This window comes from Sinohyriopsis cumingii, chromosome 1 (assembly GCF_028554795.1).
Source record: "Sinohyriopsis cumingii isolate HCF-2022 chromosome 1, ASM2855479v2, whole genome shotgun sequence".
Taxonomy (NCBI): domain Eukaryota; kingdom Metazoa; phylum Mollusca; class Bivalvia; order Unionida; family Unionidae; genus Sinohyriopsis; species Sinohyriopsis cumingii.
Window position 1 is genome coordinate 30,604,794 of NC_142961.1, and position 25,959 is coordinate 30,630,752.

General features: G+C 35.3%; 1 protein-coding gene across 1 annotated transcript in view; it reads right to left on the bottom strand.

Moving 5' to 3' along the window:
- Window positions 1–25,518, bottom strand: part of LOC149806628 (uncharacterized) — a 74,678-nt gene extending 49,160 nt beyond the window's left edge. The window contains exons 1-4 of the mRNA XM_089955891.1: window positions 25,427–25,518; window positions 22,281–22,464; window positions 18,746–18,828; window positions 10,472–10,573 (exon numbers count right to left, since the gene is read on the bottom strand). Coding sequence (XP_089812017.1) covers window positions 10,472–10,573; window positions 18,746–18,828; window positions 22,281–22,464; window positions 25,427–25,490 — 433 coding nt within the window. The 5' untranslated portion in view covers window positions 25,491–25,518. The remainder of the gene's footprint in view (window positions 1–10,471; window positions 10,574–18,745; window positions 18,829–22,280; window positions 22,465–25,426) is intronic.
- Window positions 25,519–25,959: the final 441 nt, after the last annotated feature.

The window sequence follows — 25,959 nt, forward strand, 5'->3', positions numbered from 1 at the left end:
CAAATAAGACTATTTAATGAGAATTCCTATCCACCTTTAAAGTGAGAATGACAGCTTTGCCAGTAACCAAATAAGACTAATCAATGTGAATTACTTTCCACCTTTAAAATAAGAATGACATATAATTAAGCCCAGCTTTGCCAGTAACCAAGACTAATCAATGAGAATTCCTTTCCACCATTAAAGTGAGAATGACATAATTACACCAGCTTTTCCAGTAACCAAATAAGATTAATAATGAGAATTCCTTTCCACCTTTGAAATGAGTATGACATTCCATTACTCTCAGCTTCGCCAGTAACCAAATAAGACTAATCAATGAGAATTCCTATCCACCTTTAAAATGAGAATGACATTCAATTACCCTCAGCTTTGCCAGTAACCAAATAAGACTAATCAATGAGAATTGCTATCCACCTTTAAAATGAGAATGACACTCAATTACCCCCAGCTCTGCCAGTAACCAAATAAGACTAATCAATGAGAATTGCTATCCACCTTTAAAATGAGTATGACATTTAATTACCCCCAGCTTTGCCAGTAATCAAATAAAACTAATCAATGAGAATTCCTATCCACCTTTAAAGTGAGAATGACAGCTTTGCCAGTAACCAAATAAGACTAATCAATGAGAATTTCTATCCACCTTTAAAATGAGAATGGCATACAATTACCCCCAGCTTTGCCAGTAACCAAATAAGATTAATCAATGAGAATTCCTATCCACCTTTAAAATGAGAATGACATTCAATTACCCTCAGCTTTACCAGTAACCAAATAAGACTAATCAATGAGAATTCCTTTCCACCTTTAAAATGAGAATGACATACAATTACCCCCAGCTTTGCCAGTAACCAAATAAGACTAATTAATGAGAATTCCTTTCCACCTTTAAAATGAGAATGACATACAATTACCCCCAGCTTTGCCAGTAACCAAATAAGACTAATTAATGAGAATTCCTATCCACCTTTAAAATGAGAATGACCTTCAATTACCCCAACTTTGCCAGTAACCAAATAAGACTATCAGGATTCAGCCCACTTGGGAAGAAATGTTGTCTTTGCCAAGAAGAATATGGCATCAAGATTTTGTTGAATGATTTTATTGGCCTATTTATACTAAACTTGAAAATGAAAAATGGTGTTATTGGTTAAACACCATTTTTCAGCACACGATGGACTATATTGTCAGTATAGTTAGTGAAGGAAGAACCTCAGGAAGAACCGTCAACCCACGAGAAAGCTACTGACAAGCTTTCTCACACGCCCACATTGGCTTTGCCCAAGAACACATACTTGAGATGATTCATTATGAAGCAAAGACAAATCATTTGAAATGCACCTGAACTGGCAGGTAAAAGAAAGATAATTAATTTCTGTTAGAGAGACCATCATTGTAACACCTGTGTTTATAATAACTGTTGACAGTCCGAAATAGTTTTATTTCTTCTTATGGACGATTGACAACCATGTAAAAGTAAAGCATCTGTTGTCATTTGGAAATGATATCTGATAACCCATTTCAGACTGGATATGATTCCAGTCATATGTTATCTTTTCATATGGGAAACAATTCTAGTTGTATGTTCACTACATTCAGTCAATCTTTGTAGAAGTGTGCATTTAACAGTGTAATACATCATTATTTGATGTGTACTCTTTTGAAGAGAGGAAATTAATGGTAGAAGGTACACAAATGTTATTCCATACAGTGACAGTACGTGTTTTACAAAAATGATACAAGTTAAATTTAACAATTAATTTTAATTACAGAGATCAAAATGATGGTCACAACTGAAGAAGTGAGTTATAACAGTAATGTGCATGCTGAATTTGTTGCAAATATAAACCATTTCATGGGGCAAATTTACATTTTATACTTGCTCAAAATGAACAGAGTTGATAACTGGTTATTTGCAAATTTTATTTCAAGCTGAGTTTTAACAGGAGGAGACAACTATGATGGACAGCACAAAACTGGCAACTGATGGAAGCGATGTGGATGCCAGTTTTGATGAAAATAGAGAATTTTTGGGGGGAAATTGAAATTTCAGGCATTGCAGTTCATGATCATGACTTTGACAAAATAAATGACAAAAAACAGGAGAAAATTTATATGAAAACTTAATTTAACATGCCGAGATCTGAACTGTGGAAAGTACATAAGAGACATGTGATGTGGATGCTCATTTTGATGGAAATAGGCAGAAAATTTTGGAGGAAATTGATCTTTTAGGCAGTGGGGATCATGACTATATCAAATGAAGTGACCAGATGATAACCAGTTCATTGGTATTTCTTTACTATGATATTGAAGATGATGAAGACTAATGGTTTTGAAGCTAACACGGCATCTTGAGTACTTCACTGCCCACAATGTTCACCCGTATACTGATGTTGGAAGCGTGCATAATATGACATTTTACTGAATTCCTGGAAATGGAGAAAAAAACCCAACAAACATCTGATAATAAAAGGACTCGAACAAAATAAACAGATTTATTGACTTTCCAATAAGGATCTATTCTACTTGCTCTCCACTTCTCATGCAAATAAAAATTAAGAAGTTTTAATAACCTCTGATATTCTGTAGTTTTATTATTATTTTTTGCACCATCATACCCGCCCATTTCACACAAAAGGAGGTATAATGAATATTGCAGAGATAAACTACACTGAAAGTAAGTTATATAAAAAATGTGAATCATATTTTTAGGTTATTTAATATTCTTTTAACTGACATATTTTATATTTGATAATTTAGAAAGAAAAATATGACAATAAAGAAAATATACTTTTATAAGGCCTATTACTTTGAAAAAGTATTTTAAAAAAATGTAATGATAGATTGACCAACATCACTGCATTCTCTCATGCTGATAAATCAATGACTAAAGAAATTCCTAGTGCAGCAACTTTTTAAATGAGCTTCATTATGAAAAGGGTTAAAGAAGAATTCTTTCTTGTTTTCATATGCTTTTGATACAATTAAACATGAAAAGAATATTATTATATGTGGATACATTATAAACAGATTAACCAACAAGCATATAGCTTTCTAAATTCATGAAGAAACCCCACATATCATGGCTATATATATATATATATATATATATATCACAAATAAAAGTAGATTTACAAATGTACATTTCAGGGATGGTGCTGGGCTTGGCCAATGTTGCAAACTGCAGTTTGTCTTGCTTACAGGTGACAAAAAAATTTTGGCAACAACATTCTGTGGATGTTCAAACTTGTATATAAAATCTTGGGTTTGGGGTGGAAAAAATCAAAGGCACCATGAAAGAATGCAGCATATATGGATATATAATGCACTGGAATCTATTGTTACATAAACAAATCCTTCGTTCAAATTTGACAAACGTATCAAATTTCTAAGCAGAAAAGGAACCTCTCAACTAGTGAGAAATATTAACATGTATGCCCCCATTTTCAAGCACTTTAATGAAGAGCGCTCTCTCTACTGTGGAGAAACTGGGCACATGACACAGGTATGCCATCATGGCAAAGAGATCAAGTGTTTTAGGTGCCATAAATATGGACACAAACAAAGACTTTGTCCATCAATGTATACATATTAGGAAGCTGGTAAAGAGGAGAATGCTAACGCTTCATTTACAAAAAATCTAAATGTACCCTGTGGGACTCTTGACTCTAACTATTCAATGGACACTATTGTAGATGCAAATGTAAATGGATTTTCAGGGTTTGTATGTGACTTTGAAGATGCTAATATATATGAACATTTGAATATGGAAATAGGATGTCAGAATGATAAAAGTAGTATGGAGACAATCTCAGTGAGTACCCCATTGCATGATGACATACATATAATTGATATGAAACTAAATACAAAAGGTTTTAACATAGGTCACTTAAATGTACAAGGTATATAGTGGGAAAGATAGACCAGATTAAGTTAATGTTGTCTTCCAAGGAAAATAATAAATAATATACATGTTTTAGGACTCACTGAAACCAATATAAATGCTAGCCACAATGATGATCTATTTCACTGTCAAGGCTACAATAAACCATTACCGGTACGTAGGGACAGAAAGACGGGGGGGGGGGTCTTGTTGTATACATTAGGGAAGATGTAAATGTAAAAATGCGACTTGACTTGGAGTCACATGAAATTGAGAGTATCTGGGTGGAAATTTTTCAAAATAATGCAAATCATTCCTAGCTGGTTTCATTTATAGGCCACCTTCCTCCAAAGCATTTTGGAATGATAACTTTTTGAAACAAATAGAAAATGTTCTAGCACAAGAGAAAGAAACATATATACTCAGAGATATAAATAAGGACCTTCTGAATACTCCAATAATGAACTGGATGGAATTTATTGAATCATTAGGCCTAGTCCAGCTGGTAAATGAGCCTACAAGGGTAACAGAAAAATCTAGCACTCTTATTGATCACATTTATACCAACCTACCAGACAATGTGACTTGTGTTATTAATGTACCAAATGTTGGTCTTAGTGACCACTATCCTACTTTTTTGACAAGAAAGGTTAAATGCAAGACAAATAAGAAAAATACACATAAAACGATTACAGATCGTTCAAAAATTTTAATGAAGAACAATTTCTCAATGACCTATATAAAGTTCCATGGAATATGATCCAAAATTTGGATGACAGATGAAGCCATGAGGGTGTGGACTGACTTATTCATGGATGTAGTATCTAAGCATGCACCACTGAAAGTACATCGAGTAAAGACTGAAATTCAACCTAACTGGCTTACTACTGAAATCCTAGATGCTATGAAAACACGAGACAAATTCAAGGCTATGGAAAACCATGCACAATATAAAGTATGGAGAAATAAAATAACAAGTATAATTAAAAAAGCTAAAAATACTTATTATCAATCATTGCTTGAAAACAAAACGAGCAACACAAACTCCATCTGAAAAGTCTTCAATGAACTCACTGGAGGAACGCACAAAAAACAGACAAATACAATTCACTCACTTCTGGTAAATGACACCATAGTCACTGATGAAACTGACATTGCAAATGTTTTCAATGATTTTTTCACCAACATTACCACAAAGTTAAAAGAACCAGTGATAGAAAACAACTTTAATGAACTGAAAAATTTCTGCAGCAGCAAAATCTCTAAGCAGGTATGTTTTTCTATCCCACCAATGTCAAAAGACTTTGTTAAAAAATGTCTCAGTGAACTTGATACCAAGAAAGCTACAGGACTTGATCAGATTGGTCAACGCCTCATTAAATCTTCTGCCTTTGCTATTGTAGATAGCATAACATTCATAATTAATTTAATTATTGCAACCTCATCTGTCCCCAAAATATGGAAAACTGCAAAAAACTCCTATTCACAAATCTGGTTCTAAGGATGATGCTGATAACTACTGACCAATCTCAATACTACCAAACTTGTCAAAATTGATTGAAAAAAATGTCCATGACTCATTCATGTCCTATTTAACCAAACACTTGCTGTTACACCCTAATCAATCAGGCTTCAGACAGAACCATTCCTGTAAGACTGCCTTGATCTCCCTAACTGATAAATGGCTTCAAGCACTTGACCAAGGTAGAATAATAGGAACTATATTTGTAGATTTCAGGAAAGCTTTTGACATGGTGGATCATGAAATCCTTTTGAAGAAACTGAAAATCTACCAGTGTGATGAAAGAACAATTAGATGGTTTACTTCTTACTTAAATGAGAGAACACAACATGTTTATATAAATAATGTTCTTTTCTGAACCTGAAACAATTAGATATGGAGTACCACAAGGCTAAATTCTAGGTCCAATACTATTCATTTTATTTATTAATGACCTTCCACTTTAACTAAGAGACTCAATATCATCTACAGATCTCTATGCAGATGACACAACATTGTCAGACATCCAAAACACAAAGCATGAACTCGAAATTTCCTTACAGGATTCCCTAAACAAACTGGACAACTGGTGCACGTGCAATGAAATGGTGGTAAATAATAGTAAAACTAAAATATTACTTATCTCAACATGGCAAAAAAGAACAAATCTTGATAGCGATGAACTATGTCTGACATGGAAGGATAAAAATTTGCAAATGGTCTGTTACAATAGACTACCTTGTGTTTTGGTAGAAAATAGCCTATCGTAGAGTGAACATATCAGTAAAAAAGTCAATTCAAGTTTATGGCTTCTCAGTAGGACAAAACATTTTCTCCCTGAAAGGCAGAAAAATTTTTTTATAACAGTTACGTACAACCCTATTTACACTACTGTTACGTATAATACAGTATGGGGTAATTAAAATGATAAAAACATAACAAAGCTGGCAAATCTTCAAAAAAGAGCATTAGGGCTAATATCAATCCAGAAAGAAAGGAAGGTAACTTTAGCTGGTAGGTTAAAAATATTATGCATCAAAGACCAAATCGATTTGAGAAAAGCCAAATTAATGTACAGGATATTCAATAATAGTGCTTCTGAATATTTACAATCACTATTCCAGTACAAGCTACCTGGCAATACTCCTCACCTCCATGTCTACCAAACAGTATAACATTCCAAAAACAAATAAGGAATTATACAAAAGAAGTTTCCAATACTCTGGAACTTTGCTCTGGAATAGTATTACAGTTGAGATTAGAAATGCCCACTGTATTTGCTTGTTCCAAACCCAATATATCCAGTGGCTTCAGAGATGCAGCTAAAACAAATAAATTCCTTTGTATGAGGGCCTCAAGGTAGATTAGTTCTTAGCTAATTGTGTTACATTCTTTAAATAAAGTCATTATTATAAATATTTTTATTATATGGCATCATGTCCCACTCAGTTCCATTATCCTAACAACAGGCTGACCAGTCCTAACATTAACCTCTTAATGCTGAGTGCATAGCAAAGGAGCTGTAAGTACCATTTTTAAGTTTTTGTTTAAATAATGACCCGGCCAGGGGTTGAACCTGCACCCTTCCACAACCGAGGTGGGCACTCTAACCACTAAGCCACCAGAGAAGTCTATATTTCAAATTTTAAAAACCAACAAAACAAAAGTTATGTTTTGTCACAAAATCATGGTGTTAGTATCTCATGCTGGGTCCCTGAATATGAATCCATGTATTGTGTTTGGAGGATGCAGGTTGAATAGTTTATAGATCTGAACTGATCATATACCAAATGAACAAAGTCAAAATTCTCCATTTTGTCAAAAAACAGACAACCAGTGACCTAGTTTTACAATGACATGTAAAGAATGAATGATGCTAGAAGAATAATCTCAAAGTCATACACAAATGAAAGAACATATGAACTGAAGAGCTGTACAAACCAAATGCTGTGTCTTCACTACCCGTACGAAATAGTTAGGCAGATTCCACCTGGAACTTAAGCAGACTCCAGGCAGAATCTGCCTAAAATGTTAAAAATCTGGTTAATACAAGGCGGACATGGAAAATTTGAGAAATCAAAGATGAATCCATCTACAGTCCGTCTAACTCAAAGATGGACTTTTGTCAAATTCCTGCTATATAATACATCTTTAGGCATAATTTTGGACTCGGTTGATTTTCCACCCACCATCTAGGTGTAATTAGGAACTCAGTCACTGGCATCTATTATATGAAAGGAGGAATCTGGACTTAGTTTATTTTCTAACCAACATCTAGATGGAATGAAGAACTTAGTCATTTACATCAGTTAAATAAGGAAGAATTAGGACTTGGCTTTTATGTGTCAGTGTAAAGTTAAATGACTGAAAATATAGTGATATTTTGTGATTGTAATATCACTGACATTTCAATAAAAATATCAATAAGATATAATAACATTATTGTTTCTTGTACAATCTGAATGATCTTCAGCAGCATTTATATCTCCTGCTTCTGAGAGCTGTAATTTTACTGTTTATTTTGGGCACAATTTATGTTATTTCTTTCCACATCTTTCCTTGTTAAATTTCTTTTTCAAATTTGTTGTTGTTGTTGTATTTTTGTTTAACTTCAATTGGATTTAAATGCCCTCAAACAAGTTTTCAACTTGTTTTCCGTTTTAAAACAGAATTTCGCTTTTCTCCTGACCTGAATTTCCTCGATATGGACCCATTTTTTAATATCATCACCAAAACTTTTTTCGAATAATGCTTTATCCGGTCCCATTCTGCAACAAGCTTTTTAATAAGTATTTGTTCTGTTTATTGTTTAACAGATGATCATTGTATAAAGCTTTCTGATTGGTCAAAATTTTGTACTTGCCCAATGAATTATCACGTAAAAGAAACTGATGGGAATGAGCATGTTTGCTAAACATGGCGATTCAAATTTTCGAGCGGGACATGAGATTGAATAACCATTTGAAAAATGTGCGGCAATGAGAATAGCTTGAATGCAAAGTTGATGGGAATGTAATTGGTCAGTCTGTAGAAAACTGAACAACAGGACAAGCATTTTCTTTTTGTGACATAAAGAGCTTTACAGTAGTGGCTAAAGTGCTAAATAGGACAAGGAATTGAACCAGGATGATTTCGAAGTTATACAACTCCAAAATGATTAACTTCAGAATTTAAGGAGGGACAAAGTTTAGATCACTGGTGGGAATTGTTGTCAGATATCCATGTCTATCAAAGATAGTCATATCTTTGCGGAATTTTCTTGGCTGAAAAGTAGAATTTACTTTCAATATCGTGAGGGATTATTGTGTATATTATCAAAATATTCTAGGTTTTAGAATTCAGTGTAAAATAAGAGTAATTATATCATGATAAACGTTTGTCACAGCTGCTTATGGAACAAGGACTAATCATAGTTTGTATCAAATATCAAGTCTGCAGTACAAGTGACATAAGGCAGGCTCCAAGCTTTTCTTCTTCTCATAATCAATGTCTCAAATGGATGCTTTTCTGTAATTTTGCATTATCTTCACGGCTGAATTTTTCAATGCAGATTAATATTTTATATATGTTTATGTGTTCACAGATGCCTGTGCATATGTTCCAGGCCTGATACTTTCATTTTTAAAAACACTTAATTATTTAATGTCAAGCCAGATTTTTCATATCATGTTGTATATACTGTATATGTTGTACATCACAGATAGAAGGGCTCAAGGTAAATTAGTGCTGTAACTAACTGAATTACCTTCTCTAAATAAAGTCATTATTATTATTATTATTTTTATTTTTATTATTATTAACTCCCATATCTCTTGCCTTGGATGTCATATAATTACAACATCAGTATAATTGTTTTCATGCGCACTTAAATATCACCTTGGTTAATAAAGTCCTTTTTAATTCATATCTATTATTTCTTTGAAACCTACTGAAATGTCTGAAACACTACTGAAATTTTTTGCGAAACCTCACCATAATTTCAATGAATGTTTTGGTCAAAATATTTGTGAAATCTCACCAAACTTTAAAGTGAAATGAAAAATACTTAAGTGATGCCATCATGGATTAGATTTTGTATGCAAGAAAGAAAATGGCATTGCCCCTCAGGACAAGAAAAACTTAAATCTTATTTGATAATCATAAATGACTGTCAAAATAAAATTTATGATCCATTTTAAATATTACTATGAATATTTGATTCCCAATAATGTCTAAAAATTATTAGGCAGTTTAACAGAAATCTGAGGTATATTTTTTATGGTTTAGGCAGAAAGCGCTTAAAAAACCCGTCTGCAATCCGCCTTGACATTTTCATTTTCATATTGGATGGGGTTTCTGCAGGTATTTCCATCTAATTAGGCAGAAGTAAAGATTTCATGTAGTAACAGTAATTTGCATGTTTCGAGCTATGTTCCACCCTGAATCTGCCTAAAAGTGATAATAAGGGGAATCAAGGCTAAATAAGTGGAATAAACAGAATCCGCCTAGTAGACGGAATAAACAAATTCCACCTAGGAGGTGGAATAAACATTACTCCTAATAATAGACGGAGTAATTTGCATACTTCGGGCCATATTCCACCCTGAATCCACCTAAAATTTATAATAAGTGGAATCGAGGCTTTAGGTGAAATCCGCTTTAAAATTCCACCTGGAATCTGGTTAAAGTCTGGGGGGAAGTTTTCATACAGGTAGTGTGTAGACAATTACAAGATTTAAAAGCATGCAGACCATTACAATCTTCTATGGACAGGATGAAAGTAAATCATTTTCCTACATTAATAACATTTTAATGTGACAAAAAGAATAAGCTTATATGAAACTGGGAAAAGTTTGAACCCTTTGCAATATCATTCTATTAGGAACACTTATTTACCAATTTTTTTTCTTCCTCTAGTTTGAATTTCACACAGATTAATAGAAATTTACTGAGCAAGTTTCTGGATGAATTACATCTGACTTTATAGTAGACCAATAAAATGAGATGAAAGATCACACACACACACGCACACACCATAATACTATATTTTTTTAAAATTACATAAGCATTTAAAAAATAAACTCTGGAAATTGTAAACTTACGGAATAAAGTGACCACTTCATCAACAGAAGGGAGCCGATATTTTCCAGGACAGGAATTGTCTAGGCTAACGGACACTCCAGAATTGTTTCTTAAACATTCTCCTGCAAAAACAATAGAAAAATGTGTGTATATTAAACATATCTCTAATGATGAGGTTTCTCTTTGAAATGAAATTTTCAGTCCTAAACTGAACATCACATACGTGTAAGAGACTGAGAGTTAGCCCAAAAAGAGAGACTATCATTAGTTATTCGGAAAAAAAAATATCCAATCATGAATAAAGGTGTGATAAGAAGGGTAAAACCTTCCATTGCACCAAAAGATTCGGCTGAAAATAAAACATCATTGGAGATCAAACTATATATTAAAATTAAGTTTGTTGTCAAAATAAAAATTTGTTTTTGTGTATTATTTTTGTAATCTACAGTATTTAAAGCAAACAAAAATGGGATTTATTCAGAAGGTTCAAACAAATTTCAAAAAACGGATACTCATTCTCCAGAATATCAAAACTGTTTAGTGGCTACAATTTGCACCGTGTGTTCATGACTTCTCCTTACAATATACTAACCAGTCAATGGAGCAAGTGGACATGGACAAGACAAATCTAATAAATGTCTGCTTGCCCCAGACTACAATGCTGGATTTACAATGGCACATAATGATGGATATACACTGGATTACAATGCTGGTCATTGCTGGCACATACTGATGGATATACAATGGATTACAATGCTGGTCATTGCTGTCACATAATGATGGATATGCACTGGCTTAAAATGCTGGTCATTGCTGGCACATAATGATGGATATACAATGGATTACAATGATGGATCTTTGCTGGCACATAATGATGAATATACACTGGCTTAAAATGCTGGTCAATGCTGGCACATACTGATGGATATACAATGGATTACAATGATGGATCTTTGCTGGCACATACTGATGGATATACACTGGCTTAAAATGCTGATCAATGCTGGCACATAATGATGGATATACACTTGATTACAATGATGGCTCTATGCTGGCACATATTGATGGATATACAGGGATGGTCCTGGCTTTTAAAAAGCTGTCGCCAAAAAAGTCTCCAACCTCAATATTTTGTTGCCAATTGTCAAAAAGTGTCGCCAGAACAAGTAGTGTACATTTTTCCAAGTGTTAATTTAGTCTATTAATGTAACAGGCAATGAAAATTACAAAAGATGGGTTAGTTAATACTTTAATTACAACAAGCATTAACAAAATGTTACAAAGTGTTACATGAAGATCCATCATGATTTTAGGGCCGCCAACTTGTTGAATGCAGTTTCAAAGTCTAATTTTTCACATCTGTACATGCTGATTCTCATTAAATTCTCGAGAGATGAGATGCAGAGTTTATTTCTGATGTCAGTTTTTATGAGGTTCATCTAACTGAATCCACGTTCACAGTCTACAGTGCTGACAGGTGACACCAGTAGTCTCTCAGCAGCCCCCCTTCCCCCCCGCTAGCTTCACAAAGCTTGTAGTGAATTGCTTCCTAAATCACCAAAAATGATCACTGAATGCTGTATAAATTTTCTCAACAAGCAAAATAGCATCTCCATTCCCACGAATGAAACTTACACGAGTCAACACCGGGCAATATTGGACCGTATATATAAGCATAAATTCACACCCAATTTAGGGATTCTTTCACTCCTGTATTTTGAGAAATAAATAATTATTTTTAATTATGCAAAACTGGTTTTTTTTTTACTATTTCTTGTTGCGGAGTTTATGTCTCTGCAGCTGTAACACGGGATTGATGGCAAAAGGAAAAGATCAATGAGTAAAATGCTGCACTGGTGACAGATATAATTGTGATTGAGATTTTTTTCCATTTGCTTTGTATTTATACACAGTAGTCGGTACTTCACAGGTTATCAGTTTTTTATGAAGGTTCAGCAAAACTATTGTATTGGTATATGTAAAAAAAAAAAAACAGAAGGATTAGCCATTCAATTAATTGTATGTTCTATTCGTGTCTTCAGAAGTCGGTCAGTTGTAGGTATAGTTCGGTAGCATGATTGACTGTATCACAGCATACAGTACTCAGCCCAGATGTCAGCATAAGCAGATTATGATGTAACAATGCACAGTAAAGATGGGGTTGTCAATACGAACAAAGGATCGTTTGTGTAACAGATTGATTCCAATGCATTGCTAAGTCAAGTTTGTGGCTTCCTTTCGTTCTCCCTTGTAATTTATCCAGTCCAAATCCATGATTGTATGTACAAATTAAATAACCAAAAAGTCTGTCACCAAAAAGATCGTCAGATGGGATATTTTTGTCGCCAATAAGGTAAAAAAAACTGCAATTTGCGATATTGGCGAAGCCCAGGACGATCCCTGGATATACACTGGCTTAAAATGCTGGTCAAAGCTGGCACATACTGATGGATATACAATGGATTACAATGCTGGATTCACAATGGCACATAATGATGAATATACACTGGCTTAAAATGGTGATCAATGCTGGCACATACTGATGGATATACAATGGATTACAATGATGGATCTTTGCTGGTACATAATGATGGATATACACTGGCTTAAAATGCTGATCAATGCTGGCACATAATGATGGATATACACTGGCTTAAAATGCTGGTCAATGCTGGCACATACTGATGGATATACAATGGATTACAATGCTGGATTTACAATGGCACATAATGATGAATATACACTGGCTTAAAATGGTGATCAATGCTGGCACATACTGATGGATATACAATGGATTACAATGATGGATCTTTGCTGGCACATAATGATGGATATACACTGGCTTAAAATGCTGGTCATTGCTGGCACATAATGATGGATATACAATTGATTACAATGATGGATCTTTGCTGGCACAAAATGATGGATATACACTGGCTTAAAATGCTGATCAATGCTGGCACATAATGATGGATATACACTGGCTTAAAATGCTGGTCATTGCTGGCACATAATGATGGATATACACTGGCTTAAAATGCTGGTCATTGCTGGCACATAATGATGGATATACAATGGATTACAATGCTGGTCATTGCTGGCACATACTGATGGATATACACTGGCTTAAAATGCTGATCAATGCTGGCACATACTGATGGATATACAATGGATTTTAATGCTGGTCATTGCTGGCACATACTGATGGATATACACTGGCTTAAAATGCTGATCAATGCTGGCACACACTGATGGATATACAATGGATTACAATGCTGGTCATTGCTGGCACATAATGATGGATATACACTGGCTTAAAATGCTGATCAATGCTGGCACATACTGTTGGATATACAATGGATTACAATGCTGGTCATTGCTGGCACATAATGATGGATATACAATGGCTTAAAATGCTGGTCAATGCTGGCACATACTGATGGATATATAATGGATTACAATGATGGGTCTTTGCTGGTACATAATGATGGATATAATGATGGATGTATGCAGTCAAGTGTTGATTCAAATTTGGAAAAAAAAAAGACCTTCAGAAGTATATGCTACTGTATAAACATGAACTGAAGTTTCTGTAAAATCAACATGTGCTTGCTTGTAATGTGATACACTAGTCCACAAACCTGTATTGATACTCACAGGGTAGAGAGCATAGTTTCTTAATATATAAAGCGTGGGACAAAACTCTCCCATTTCTCCGGTGACAAATAGAGATTTGAAACCAATACTTCAAATTACATGTCACAGTGTAATAGTTTAGCACCAAAGTTCAGCTCAGAGATTTAACATTTTAGGCAAAAAATTGGACTTATAACGAAAGGCAGTCCATTTTCTAATCTGGGTTTCCTCAGAATATTCCCACCCTACTTTTCATATTGGCCATTTATGTTGGGGTGTGGGGTAAGAGACAAAATATGACTAACAAAAAAACTGAAATTTTGCCACCACAATTTACCAGTGGGCCTAACAAACTTAAACACAGTTACACTGTGTCACACCTGCATGAAATCAAGAGGAAATTAATTTATTTTCTAGAAATTGCAGTTATTATAATTGTTAGATCGAAATCCACTGACAGACCAGATGAAACTAAAGCATGAATGAAACCTCACCTGGTACTTCATATTTGCATTGCTAGTCACATGACCAAACAAATATAAGCCTACATTGGAAACCCAAAATGTGACATATATAACAACATACCCCTTTCTAAGGTTGTTGCACAAACCTGTCACTGTCACAGCAATCTGGACAGAGGCATTTTATAAGCAGAGAGCACATGTCAGCATAGTCATACGATACAACATAATGTTTTTCTTGGAATAAATATTAGAGATTTTCCTTTTTTTGTTTCTTTTATTACAAACAGTATATAACTTTAATTTAATATATTGTATTTTTCTACAATAGTTGAAACATGTTATTAATGATATTACATGACTACTGGACCTATCATGTCATGAACATGTGGGTCACGAGATATTTGTTGTTTTTGTTGTTGTTGGGTTTAACGCCATTGTTCAGCGCATGATAGGCTATACACGGCGGTCGTATTAATGGTGGAGGAAGAACCCGGGAAACCCCCAGAAAGAACCACAGACCCATGAGAAGCTACTGGCAAGCTTTCTCACATACCCACTATGGCCAAATCCGAGATTTGAACCCACAGAGACAGAGGTGAGATGGAAGTGATCCGTAACAGAGAGCGCTTTAGACCACTCAGCCACTTGGGGCCCCCCGAGACATTTGTACTCATGCGACTAGCAATACAAATGGTAAATACCAGGTAAAATTTAATCAATGCTGTAGTTTCATCTTGTCTGTCGGCAGATTAAAGACATAACGATTGTAATACTTGCAATTTCTGAGAAAATAAATAATTCAGGTAGGTATGATTCAGTGTAACAGCATTTAGTTTGCTAGGCCATCTATTAAGTGGTTATGGTTTGCTGCCCACCATGTTGTCTTATTGTGATGCTAGACTGGTTTTCATCCCTTCCATGTAAACAAAGGGTACCAATATAGAGCTGTCTGTGAAACAACCAGTCTACTAGATGACTCTAATCCATGGAGCATTTGAACTGATTATACAAATATGTTAATGGCTAGCACTGAAATCATCCATATTGCAACCTCTGATATTCGAGTTAGAATTCAATAAATTTAACTCAAGATCAGTTCAGCTATGACTCAGTTACCTCAGTTACATACAAGTAAGTGGTGGCAGTACATTCTTGGGTTTTTCCTAACTTTTATCAATATTTGCAAAATTCAAGAACATTTCACAGCTGGGGGGAAAAAAATGATCATATCTTCTTACTCTTTCCTTGACTTTGTGGTACAATGGGAACTGTGTATATTTCACACAAAGGGAAGTAACTCTTGCAGATTAACTCTCCTTGGACCTGGAAGGTTGACACAGGTATCCCCTATGTAACCAGTTTAAGCTGAACAAAACACATTATAGGATGCTCACATTTACGAGGAAGACAAATTGATAGTAATTTGACTGGGTAAGTTTTTTCAAAGAAACATAATTTACTACAAAGCTTCCTATCGATGTCATTAACCCTCTCTCTACCTCTATAAACAATTCTGGAAACATTCTCATGGAAGCACTACTGGATGCCTACAACTGATTCACACACAAGTGTGTTCAACACCTACAGTAAAGAGCAGCTTTTTTCAGCTGGTTTTCATAGTGTCACTATTAAAAACTACAGGCACTGAGGTAAATGACCATTACATCACATGACATGGCCACTATTTAAGAGACACCCAATCAGAATTGTGATAACAATTTCGATCCAAATTGTAACTTCCAACTAGCAAGCAAAAATTTAGTCTCACCTAGGAAGATTGCTGAGCAACATAGGATTACTCCGAGGAAGCCACTCATAATTTGGCGGTAAAACTTGTTATTTGCTCGATTTTTGCATAATATTATGGCATTGTGATCGTAATTATGTTTAGTATGTATACTTAATTACTAGGATCATTTAGTACATAGAATTATCTTGTTAGTGTTTAATTTACATGTGTCTTTGAGAAATGAGTTTGAGTATTATGTTGAGAATTATGTAGATTGTTGGCTTTTGGTCAGAATTAATTTTGTGATAGGTTAGAATTTACATATGCTTGATTTGTGAATTTGAAAAATGGTTAAGTAAGATTAGTTAATATGAATGTATGGATATATCAGAGCATGGATATTTGAATATTTGTGTACTTTGTATGAGTTGCAATGTAAAGAAATACATACTAATGTGATGCAATCTATTGATGTAATTGTATCATAAGTAACTGATACTGTGCTTTTATTATTACATTGTTTTACCATACAAGAACGTATGAGTATTTTGAAGTGAATGAATGTGTGACCAAAGAAATTTAATAACCGTTATCTGATGATAAGCCGGGGTATGGTGTGAGATGAGAGGGTGAAGGAAAATATTGTACCATCCTTGCATTTCCACAGGAAAATTTTTGTTGTTGTTGTTCTTGGGTTTAACGCCATTTTTCAGCACACAAAAGGCTATACATGGCGGCCAGTATTAATAGTGGAGGAAGAACCCGGGAAAACCCCGGAAAGAACCACCGACCCACGAGAAGCTACTGGCAAGATTTCTCACATACCCACATCGGCTGAATCTGAGACTCGAACTGGTGCAGACAGAGGTGAGATGGCAGTGACCCGTAACGGAGAGCGCTTTAGACCACTCGGGGCTCCAGAAACTTTATGGGGACAGAACTTCCGGTTCAGTTGAGTACCCAGCCTCTAAGAGGGGAGATGGAAGTGAGACTAGCAGAGCAGTTGGAGTCGACAAGTCTAGTGGGGGAGAGAGTTAAGGAGGAAAAGGAGTCGAGGAGTAGAAAGTGGAGAAGGAGGAGGAGGAGTATAGAAAAGACGGAGGAGAAGGAATTTGGAGAAAGTCAGGAGGAAGAGGAGAAGGAATTGGAGGAATAGGAGAGAAGAATACACAGATGAGTAGAATACAAGGACAGGTGGAAAGCTATCTCATCCTACTAATCAAATAATGTAATAGGCTATCACAGGGTTGAGTGGATTCACAGAAGAGTACTTGGGAAATTTGAAGCACTTGACTATTGAATTATTATTAAATTGTTATTTGTTGAATTTCACTTTTTGTATATTCATTTAACTGTTGGCATTGCTGACTAGGGGCTCGGAGCTTGACATTTAAATACAATCTTGGGAGCACGCTACCCCAACCATAACACACCTACCACAGTGGTAGCATAACAACCCATCATGCCACAGCAACACATTCTTTTTATTTAAATGATTTAGTGATACAGACCGACAACGAACTGTTAGATTTAGAGGTAGAGAAAGGTCAGCTACAGTGGGTCACACAGCTTCACTGACTTGATGATGATCAAGTTATCTCAAGATTTTAAAGCATACAAAAATTCTTCTGTGAAAAAGATCAGGGTTTTACTTTTAAACCTATCTGCTGATAATAAATAGGTATAAAAAGGGTAAAATGGTTTAAATTTAGGTTGAACTGTACTACAATACTTTAATTTCATTATTCTGTAGGCAGGCCTTAGTTCCCATGGATTCATTTAGGTAACAAGTGTTCTATTTATAGCACAATGCACTGTGTGGCTTTGGCACATGTATATCAACAGCCTACACAGCAACATGAGGCAAAGGGTTAAGGGTATAAAACGAGGAAGACATGCTTGAGCAGCCAACCTCCACCTATTTACTTACCTCGATTGAAATTACAAACTTCTCCTTAACATGATGTTGGCAGAAATGCGAGTGTGATCCTTCAAATATGATAAAAACGAAAACATATGACTACTTAATTAAACCTCCAGAATAGTTTTCGTTGTAAATATTGAAACACATGCACACAAATTTATTCTGTTAATGCATTTCATAGACATTTTGTGCTTTTATACAAAATGTTCTTTATCCCCCTCATATTTACAATAGTCTGTTCATCCTGAAAGCCTCAAGAGGGAATAATATAATATCCCGAGTTATCCTCATCAAATAAACTGGTTACATCTGGAATGTAATTATTATTACAGTGAAAAAATGCTCAAAATGACAGTAAAAATAGTGGAGCTTTTGTCAGTATGCGTGTCCTATGATAACAAAAGTAGAAGGTCATGTGATGAAAAAGTGGTCATGTGATATATTTCCCATCACTGTGGAATCATGTGGTCATTTACAGGCAGGAATGTACAAAATTTATTATTATAGCTATATACCATGAAGTATGAAAGAGTCTACTCACCCAGTCTGTATTGGAGAATATTAGGTGTTCTGTATAAAACATCCACACAAAAAAAGCATCTGTTATTGTCATTCGCAGCAGTTCTGTAAAAATAATGAAAAATAAATTGGCACTAAGAACCTTCAAATTTTAGTAGCCACAGGATCACCTACTTTAAAATACATGCGGTCATTTCAGTTCGGTTGCTGCAGAAATTTGAAAATTAAATCAACTCAGAATATAACTGTACAAGATGATTTAAAGAGAATTTTTTTAGTCCAGCCAAATAAGATAATTAAAAAGTAATCATAAAACACAATGATTTTTGTTAGTATATAGATTTATTGGAGAAAACTGTCAAAAATCATCAGGTTCAACCTCAGCAAGCCACTGAAAATAACAGTTTTCTACACACTATACTGCCTGGTCAGATTCACTTATGACTCAGATTCACTTGATGAATGGGTCTTTTCTCAGATTCACTGATGAATGGGTCTTTTCTCGGATTCACTGATGAAAGGGCATTTACAACTGTAATTTTTCAATATCTGCATTTTTTCTGCATACAGACCATTAGCTGGTATTCACCACACAGGTGATGTATACATAAACTTGAACCTCCCAGATGGTACGGTTTTCCTCCCCAAGATGAGGGATATCTCGGGTCACTGTCTCAGTGATCATTGATCTCCTGTATACACAATATTATTGCAATTTTTTTCCCACCTTGCTATCAGTGTAGTATATTTATGGTAATACTGACAGTGTTCACATGACCATGAAAGGGTTTAGCAGGTCAAAGGCAATTTCAAGCAGCATCCCTTGAATTCTGTTGGCAGAACAGCTGGCTTCAGTTTGAAGTTTGTCATCATGTATTATTATTTTTTCATCAGAAGTAATTTCTGAAAGGATTAAAGACATACTTGATTATGCTTGGATTACTAAAGAGCTCAGACAGCGTAATACACGGTCAGTTTGGCTTGGTATTTAAAGTTTAAATGTGTGAGCGTGCAATATCTCCCAATGCTAAAACACCAAAATCTAAGCAAACCCAAATATGTTTTGAAATGCAATGGATGGAAATGAGAATTTCACTGGTTCTGCCCTTATCATAAAAATTTGCAAACCAGGCCTGTTTCAGAGTTCAAGGTGCAGCCACCTGTATGTGTGCTCTCATGCACAGGTTGTAGGGGTTGTTTCAAACTAAATTAAATGATGCAATGACAACATGTACATCTGGGGGTCTTTCAGCCAGCCCTTGAATTGCCTTCCAGCAAATGAATGCATACAGAGGACTCCTGCATAAGTGATTTTCTGCATCCCAGACAAAAAATTTGCATCAAAGTACGCATGATTAGGCATTTCTGACACCTCTGTATCATGTTACAAAAAGATAAACGAAATGGACACCTATGCAGAATTAAATGTTTCACTAAAATATATAAATACATTGGTGGGGGGGAATCTTTGCTACTTAAAAACATTGAATTTTTTATATACACATCAAACAGTTCCAAGAACTAGGGCATAACCGACTTTTGATCCGGAAATTGGATTCCACCGGATAGTATGAACTTCCGATTAATCGGAGTCAGACAAGGCAGGAATGACCGATTCGGATAATAAAAATAATAAAGTTGAATTTCTATAGCACCGTGTCTAACACTGTGTGTCATTCGATAGTGCGTTAATAAAGTTAAATAAGAAGTCAGAAAAGTCCAATATGGTCAACACAATGGGGTGAAACGATAATACTTGAGTTAGACCGAAAGATTTAAATTTATTAAAATATATAATACAGTCCTACCCGTTTATGTCAACATCCTCAATAATGAAGGCATAATATTGAATACATTGACACATGCTAATGAGGTATTAAAAGAAAATGATTCTTACAATCGTAAATATAAATAAAGTTAATAAGGAAACTTTCACAGCACAATAAACTTGTTTCAATCACCGATCACTTTGGAAAATGCAAGAATCGATCAGATTTCATTGCTTTTATTTAAGTCGCCGCAAGAGGCCAACTCTATAGGACCAAACAAAAGCCTGTTTTATTTTTATTTGACCGCGACATTAAAGCATGGCGGCAAGATCAACTAATTGTTGAATAAAGTACAGGATGGAACTGGCCGCTTGCCGACATAAATGATTAAGGCGGGAAAATTAAAGCCTGGTGGCAAGATCAACTAATTGTTGAACAAAGAATGGGTCGGCACTGTGGCTTTGAACTTCGTTGCATTTTGCTATAGTCCTGCCATATCCTTCCCCTTGTGACATCGGTGTGATATGCAAAACGTGTGTAACACGGTTTAAAAAGTTAATTTGAAAAACCTTTTAATTTAGCATTTCCGATTAATTGAATCGTATCCGGAATCGGAAAAATTTCATGCCCAAAATCCGGAATCGGAAATCAGTAGAAAAATGCTAATCGGTTATGCCCTACCAAGAACAATGATGGGTTTCTTGAATGTTAAACCACTTGTCATAGATTCATTCTATTTTGATACTACATATGTAGCGGACCAGTCTAAATTAAAAATAAATGGCATCAGATATCATTTTAAAAAAAAAAACAACAACAAAAAACACAATGTATCGACGTGACTGATGGATGTTATATGACTGAAAGATGTTAGAGGAGAAGAGATTTTGTTAAACTTAAAAATGTTGCACTGTACCATCGTTAAGGGATGAACAATAGCAGGCTGAGGATAATAAAGCAACAATCATCATTTTGTGGACTTCAAGACTATTTGCTAAAGTTACTGTAGACATGTTGACTAGTTGAATTGAGTGTTATGCATACATAATTTATAAATTTGTAAACTCTTGTACTAAGTACTGATCCACATGAATTTAGCCGATTTGTGACAACAAATTTAACTGCAGATCCAGGGAAGTAGCAAAATTAACTATGTTTTTCATACAGTTTTCTGTAATTATGGTATGTAATATATAGAATGTTCTTTTTATGCTCAGATTTTGCTTTTTTGCCACTTATATTAGTAATAATTACGCTTTTATCTCTCTTAGGGGTTGGCACGTGTGAATCTACAACAAAGCAGTTCAGGATCACATTTAATACATTTCCCTTTGATTGGGTACCCAGGTAACCAATCGTGTGGACTGACGGGTACCTGGTACAAATTTCCCAAAATTTTGACATCTCTAACCACGGGCCAGGGATTTTGCAGTTCTGTTGACATAGGTGGCTTGTTGACACAAGCTTTGTAAATATAAGTGGATAGGACTGCATATGCTTTTATCTATATTAGCTGATATGCTGACAGGACAGAAGCAGCATTGAATTATGCTACATTTTTTAATAAAAACAGAGCTAGTCACAAACAAAATACCAGTTCATTTATCAGAAAAAATTCGAGCTTATAAAAAACATAGGATACCATAGTGAACTCAAAAACTATAAGACAATTAGTAACTGTGGTGCTAGTGAGTGTTGACAACAGACTTAATGAAGGAGCAGTGGGGGTATATTGATCGTCTTATTGCACTCCCAAAATCTCATTTTTGTCTTAAAGGAAATCCTTACATATTTGCCAGCAGGAAAGTTGTGTTTCCTCCAAGAGAGTCTACAACTCTAGGATGATCGTAGCGCTGTTTACACTCCATGGTACTCCATCTGTTGCTATTGACCAGAGTCTCCACACTGCGTCCATCTTCCATTGAAAACCACAATCCATGGTATTCAGCTGGGAAGTTACATGTCTGGGCAGCTGCGATAGTCAAAAAACAAGCAATGGTTACAAATATATCAATGGTTCAATCAAAAACATGCAAGACAAAAACCTATTTTAGTTATTATTATGCCAATACAAGAATAAGAGGAGTTCCCAGCTCTGATAAAAAGTAGTAAAACAGCTCCAGATACTCTGTTCAGACAAACTGAATCAAATTTGATATTAATTAATGAATGCCAACACCAATGGTAACATATCTATGTTCTCTAGTGACCGGAGAAGCTAAACAATGGACCAATGGACAGAAATCCCAGTCACATTTGTTTCTAGCAGATTTTAGAATCAGAGAAAATTTAAGCACAGAACATAAAGGAAACAAAATATGAAAATGATATAAAAAACATGGAGATAAGTACATGTACATCACTCAAACAATGTGGACTAGACATGTCACACTTGTGGTTAGGACTGACTTGTATTAAATCCAGAATAGGTAACGATCAACAGTCTAGTTCAAACTGATCATAAGCATTAAATGCTTCCAAGTGTCACAGCAAGACTGAAGAACCTTCACAGAACTAAACTGTGCTCATCCAGATCCACAAAATAAATGCACCAAACCATCCAGGCTGCAAACCACAATCCCTTGGAACACAGCATCTCCACAAGGTAATAATGCATGGAAACCATCTAGACAACGAGGATGCCATCCCTAGAAACAGACTAATTCTTGCTTGGGGTGATGCTGCTTTCCATGCATGTGTCAACAATTTAAATTTCAGGTTAGTAACCGATGGATACACAAGTGTTCTGTTCTGACAGGAATTAATACTAAACAAGTGTTCTGAAGGATTTAATGCCATCACTAAAAAAAAAACAGGGATTGTACTAACTGTCCACATACAAATAAATTTATCAACAACTAGCAAGTAGCCAATATTACTTTCTATCAAAATGCTGATGCTCCAGCACAAATTGCTGTGTCTTGCACTGTTGGTCTCTGCCACCAGTATATGTCAGAAAAACAGTGGAAAACAACTAATGTTGGTATAGGTGCTCATCTTACACTGTAGGATGCCTTGTTAGTCCTACAATAAAAGACATCAACCCTGATAATTTTGTTTTAGGGGTCACCATCATACTGCCTAAATAATGGTGATGTGTTGTGTGTTCCAAGGTCAAATAACATCAGAATGAGAAGTCAAATTTTGAGGCAAATCTCACACCTGGCAGCCCATATCAACACTTTTCTACAAATTAAAGGTCATATTAATTTAGATGGCCTTTTTACTTAATGTCTTTTTTTCTGATAAATTTGAAATTATGACAGCTGGCTGGAATGTGATGTAAGCCAGGAATGCAAAATCGGATTAAGTTCAAGTGCATCTCTTTAACAAAAGTAATAAAAATATATTAATATTTAAGAAAGTGGTTGGATGGCTTCATTTCATTCAAGGCTCTTATCATCCTTTTAGCCCAGGGGTGCACAACCTTTTTCGGCCAAGGGCCAGATTGCATTTTCTAAGACCACTCAAGGGCCATAAACACTAATTTCTTTACTATAATTACTGTTCACTGACCACAATTCTGTGTTGTTTTAATCTGCCCTGAGGGCCGGACAGAAATTGTTCGTGGACCGGATTCGGCCCACAGGCTGGGAATTGTTCACCCGTTTTAGCCAATTTGGCTTGTCTCGCTTCCATCGCATTCCAGCAAATTGGAAGTTCAACAGAACTTGAAAACATTGCCATTTGCTTCAATCGAACTTGAATTTATTCAACAACAAAAAAACATCAGAATAACTCAAGTCCATCTAAAGCAATATGACATTAATTTGTAGAAAAGTGTAGATATCGGCAGTCAAGTGCGATATTCTTGAAAATTTCCTTCTCATCCTGATGTTCGTTAACCTTGAAACACACTGCACAGTGCTGTTTTTTAGGCAGTTAGAGGGTGACCTCAAAAACAAAAGCAGGGAGGCATCTTACATTGTATGACTATAGCCTTGACAAATGTCTTTGAATCTACAGGGGCTCGTAAGGTTGCTTACAACTGACCTCTCATATATATACTATATAATAACTACAAGGGAAAACAATTGTCTCCTTGCGCGTGTGTCCTATTTAAGAATAAACGCTGATATTTCAAGCTATGCTTTGCGTAGCTTAATAAATTTGGTACAGATATTTAGTTTATGCATTCGACTGTGTATCAAAAGTTTGACTTAATATCATACCTTTAAGGAATGCCAAATCATTTTCCCATGCTACTGCTCGACATGGCCGTGATTGCGCCCGCTTAATACGAAAGTGAGATCCAACTTAATGGAATACTGTCCTATCATTTTTCCAAAGAAAATGACGTCCTGTATTTATTTATAACTTATTTTCAGTTGTCATATGAGAAGGTAGTATTCCATTCAGCACGTTGTTCTTGCATATTAAGCGGGCGATATTAAGCAGTTATTATATTGTACATGTATGACTGGTCAATTGTAAGCAACGATACGAGCCCCTGTGAATCTAGTTTGCTGTATTATGTTTAGCGCGACTACATATTTGTCTCTCTCTGCAGACTTAATGTAGTTCAAAAATGTTAGGTTGGTGGCCTGGACCACAGTTTCCAACTTCAATCAGGTTTTCAATATATATCCAGTAGGCCTGTCGTTCTAAGCGTTGGATCTTGATTTTGCTTCTTGGTCAAGTTTCGATAATTTGAAGTTGATATTTCTCTATTCTTGACCTATCTAGATCTTGACTGGTAAAAACACCATTATTGATCATATACACACACGGATAAAAAGGATCTACAACTAACGCCAAGTCACAGGAATTGACAACAGGTTGTTTACCTCCTGTATGTCTGTAGATCAAAACTGGATTGCAATACGAAATCAAAATTCACAAAGGTCTTAAACTGGCTCTTACCTATGTTGAATTGCTTAAACCAAACCTAGTTATAAATCAACATTTTGATGCGAAATTGTATAATTTCTTACCTGCTAAGGTAAAAAGGCTAAATATCAAAAGACAGCGGCAAAGCGCCATGTTTAGAGGGGCCATCTTGACGTTTAAGTCTCATACAGGTGCGCTTGCGCAGGTGAGAGGATGACACACCTGGATGGTATTTAAAGCGTGTCATGTACACCGATCTGTAAGGACCGAATTGTATAAGAACGAGAGAAGTTACTATGATTTATAGTGAAATTTAATTTAGCTATGCCATTTTGTTCGACGCATTTGGCTAATAAAATAATGATATCGAGTTTGGTGACACAATAGTCCTAAAATGTAAGGCATAGCACATGTTTTTGTTTTAGTGCCATCACCCCGCCAGAACAAAAATATCGGGTGATGTGTCTTAGGTTCTAGGACTAGTGACGCAAGAAAGGTAATTCAGCTATGAACTACTTCATTCTCAGTTTCAGATTTAAAACAAATTCTTTTGATCCTGCCTTCCTTGGGCGTCCGTATGAATTTCTACGGAGGATGAGGATGGAGACAACGCAAAAATCACAAAGACCAAGCTAAT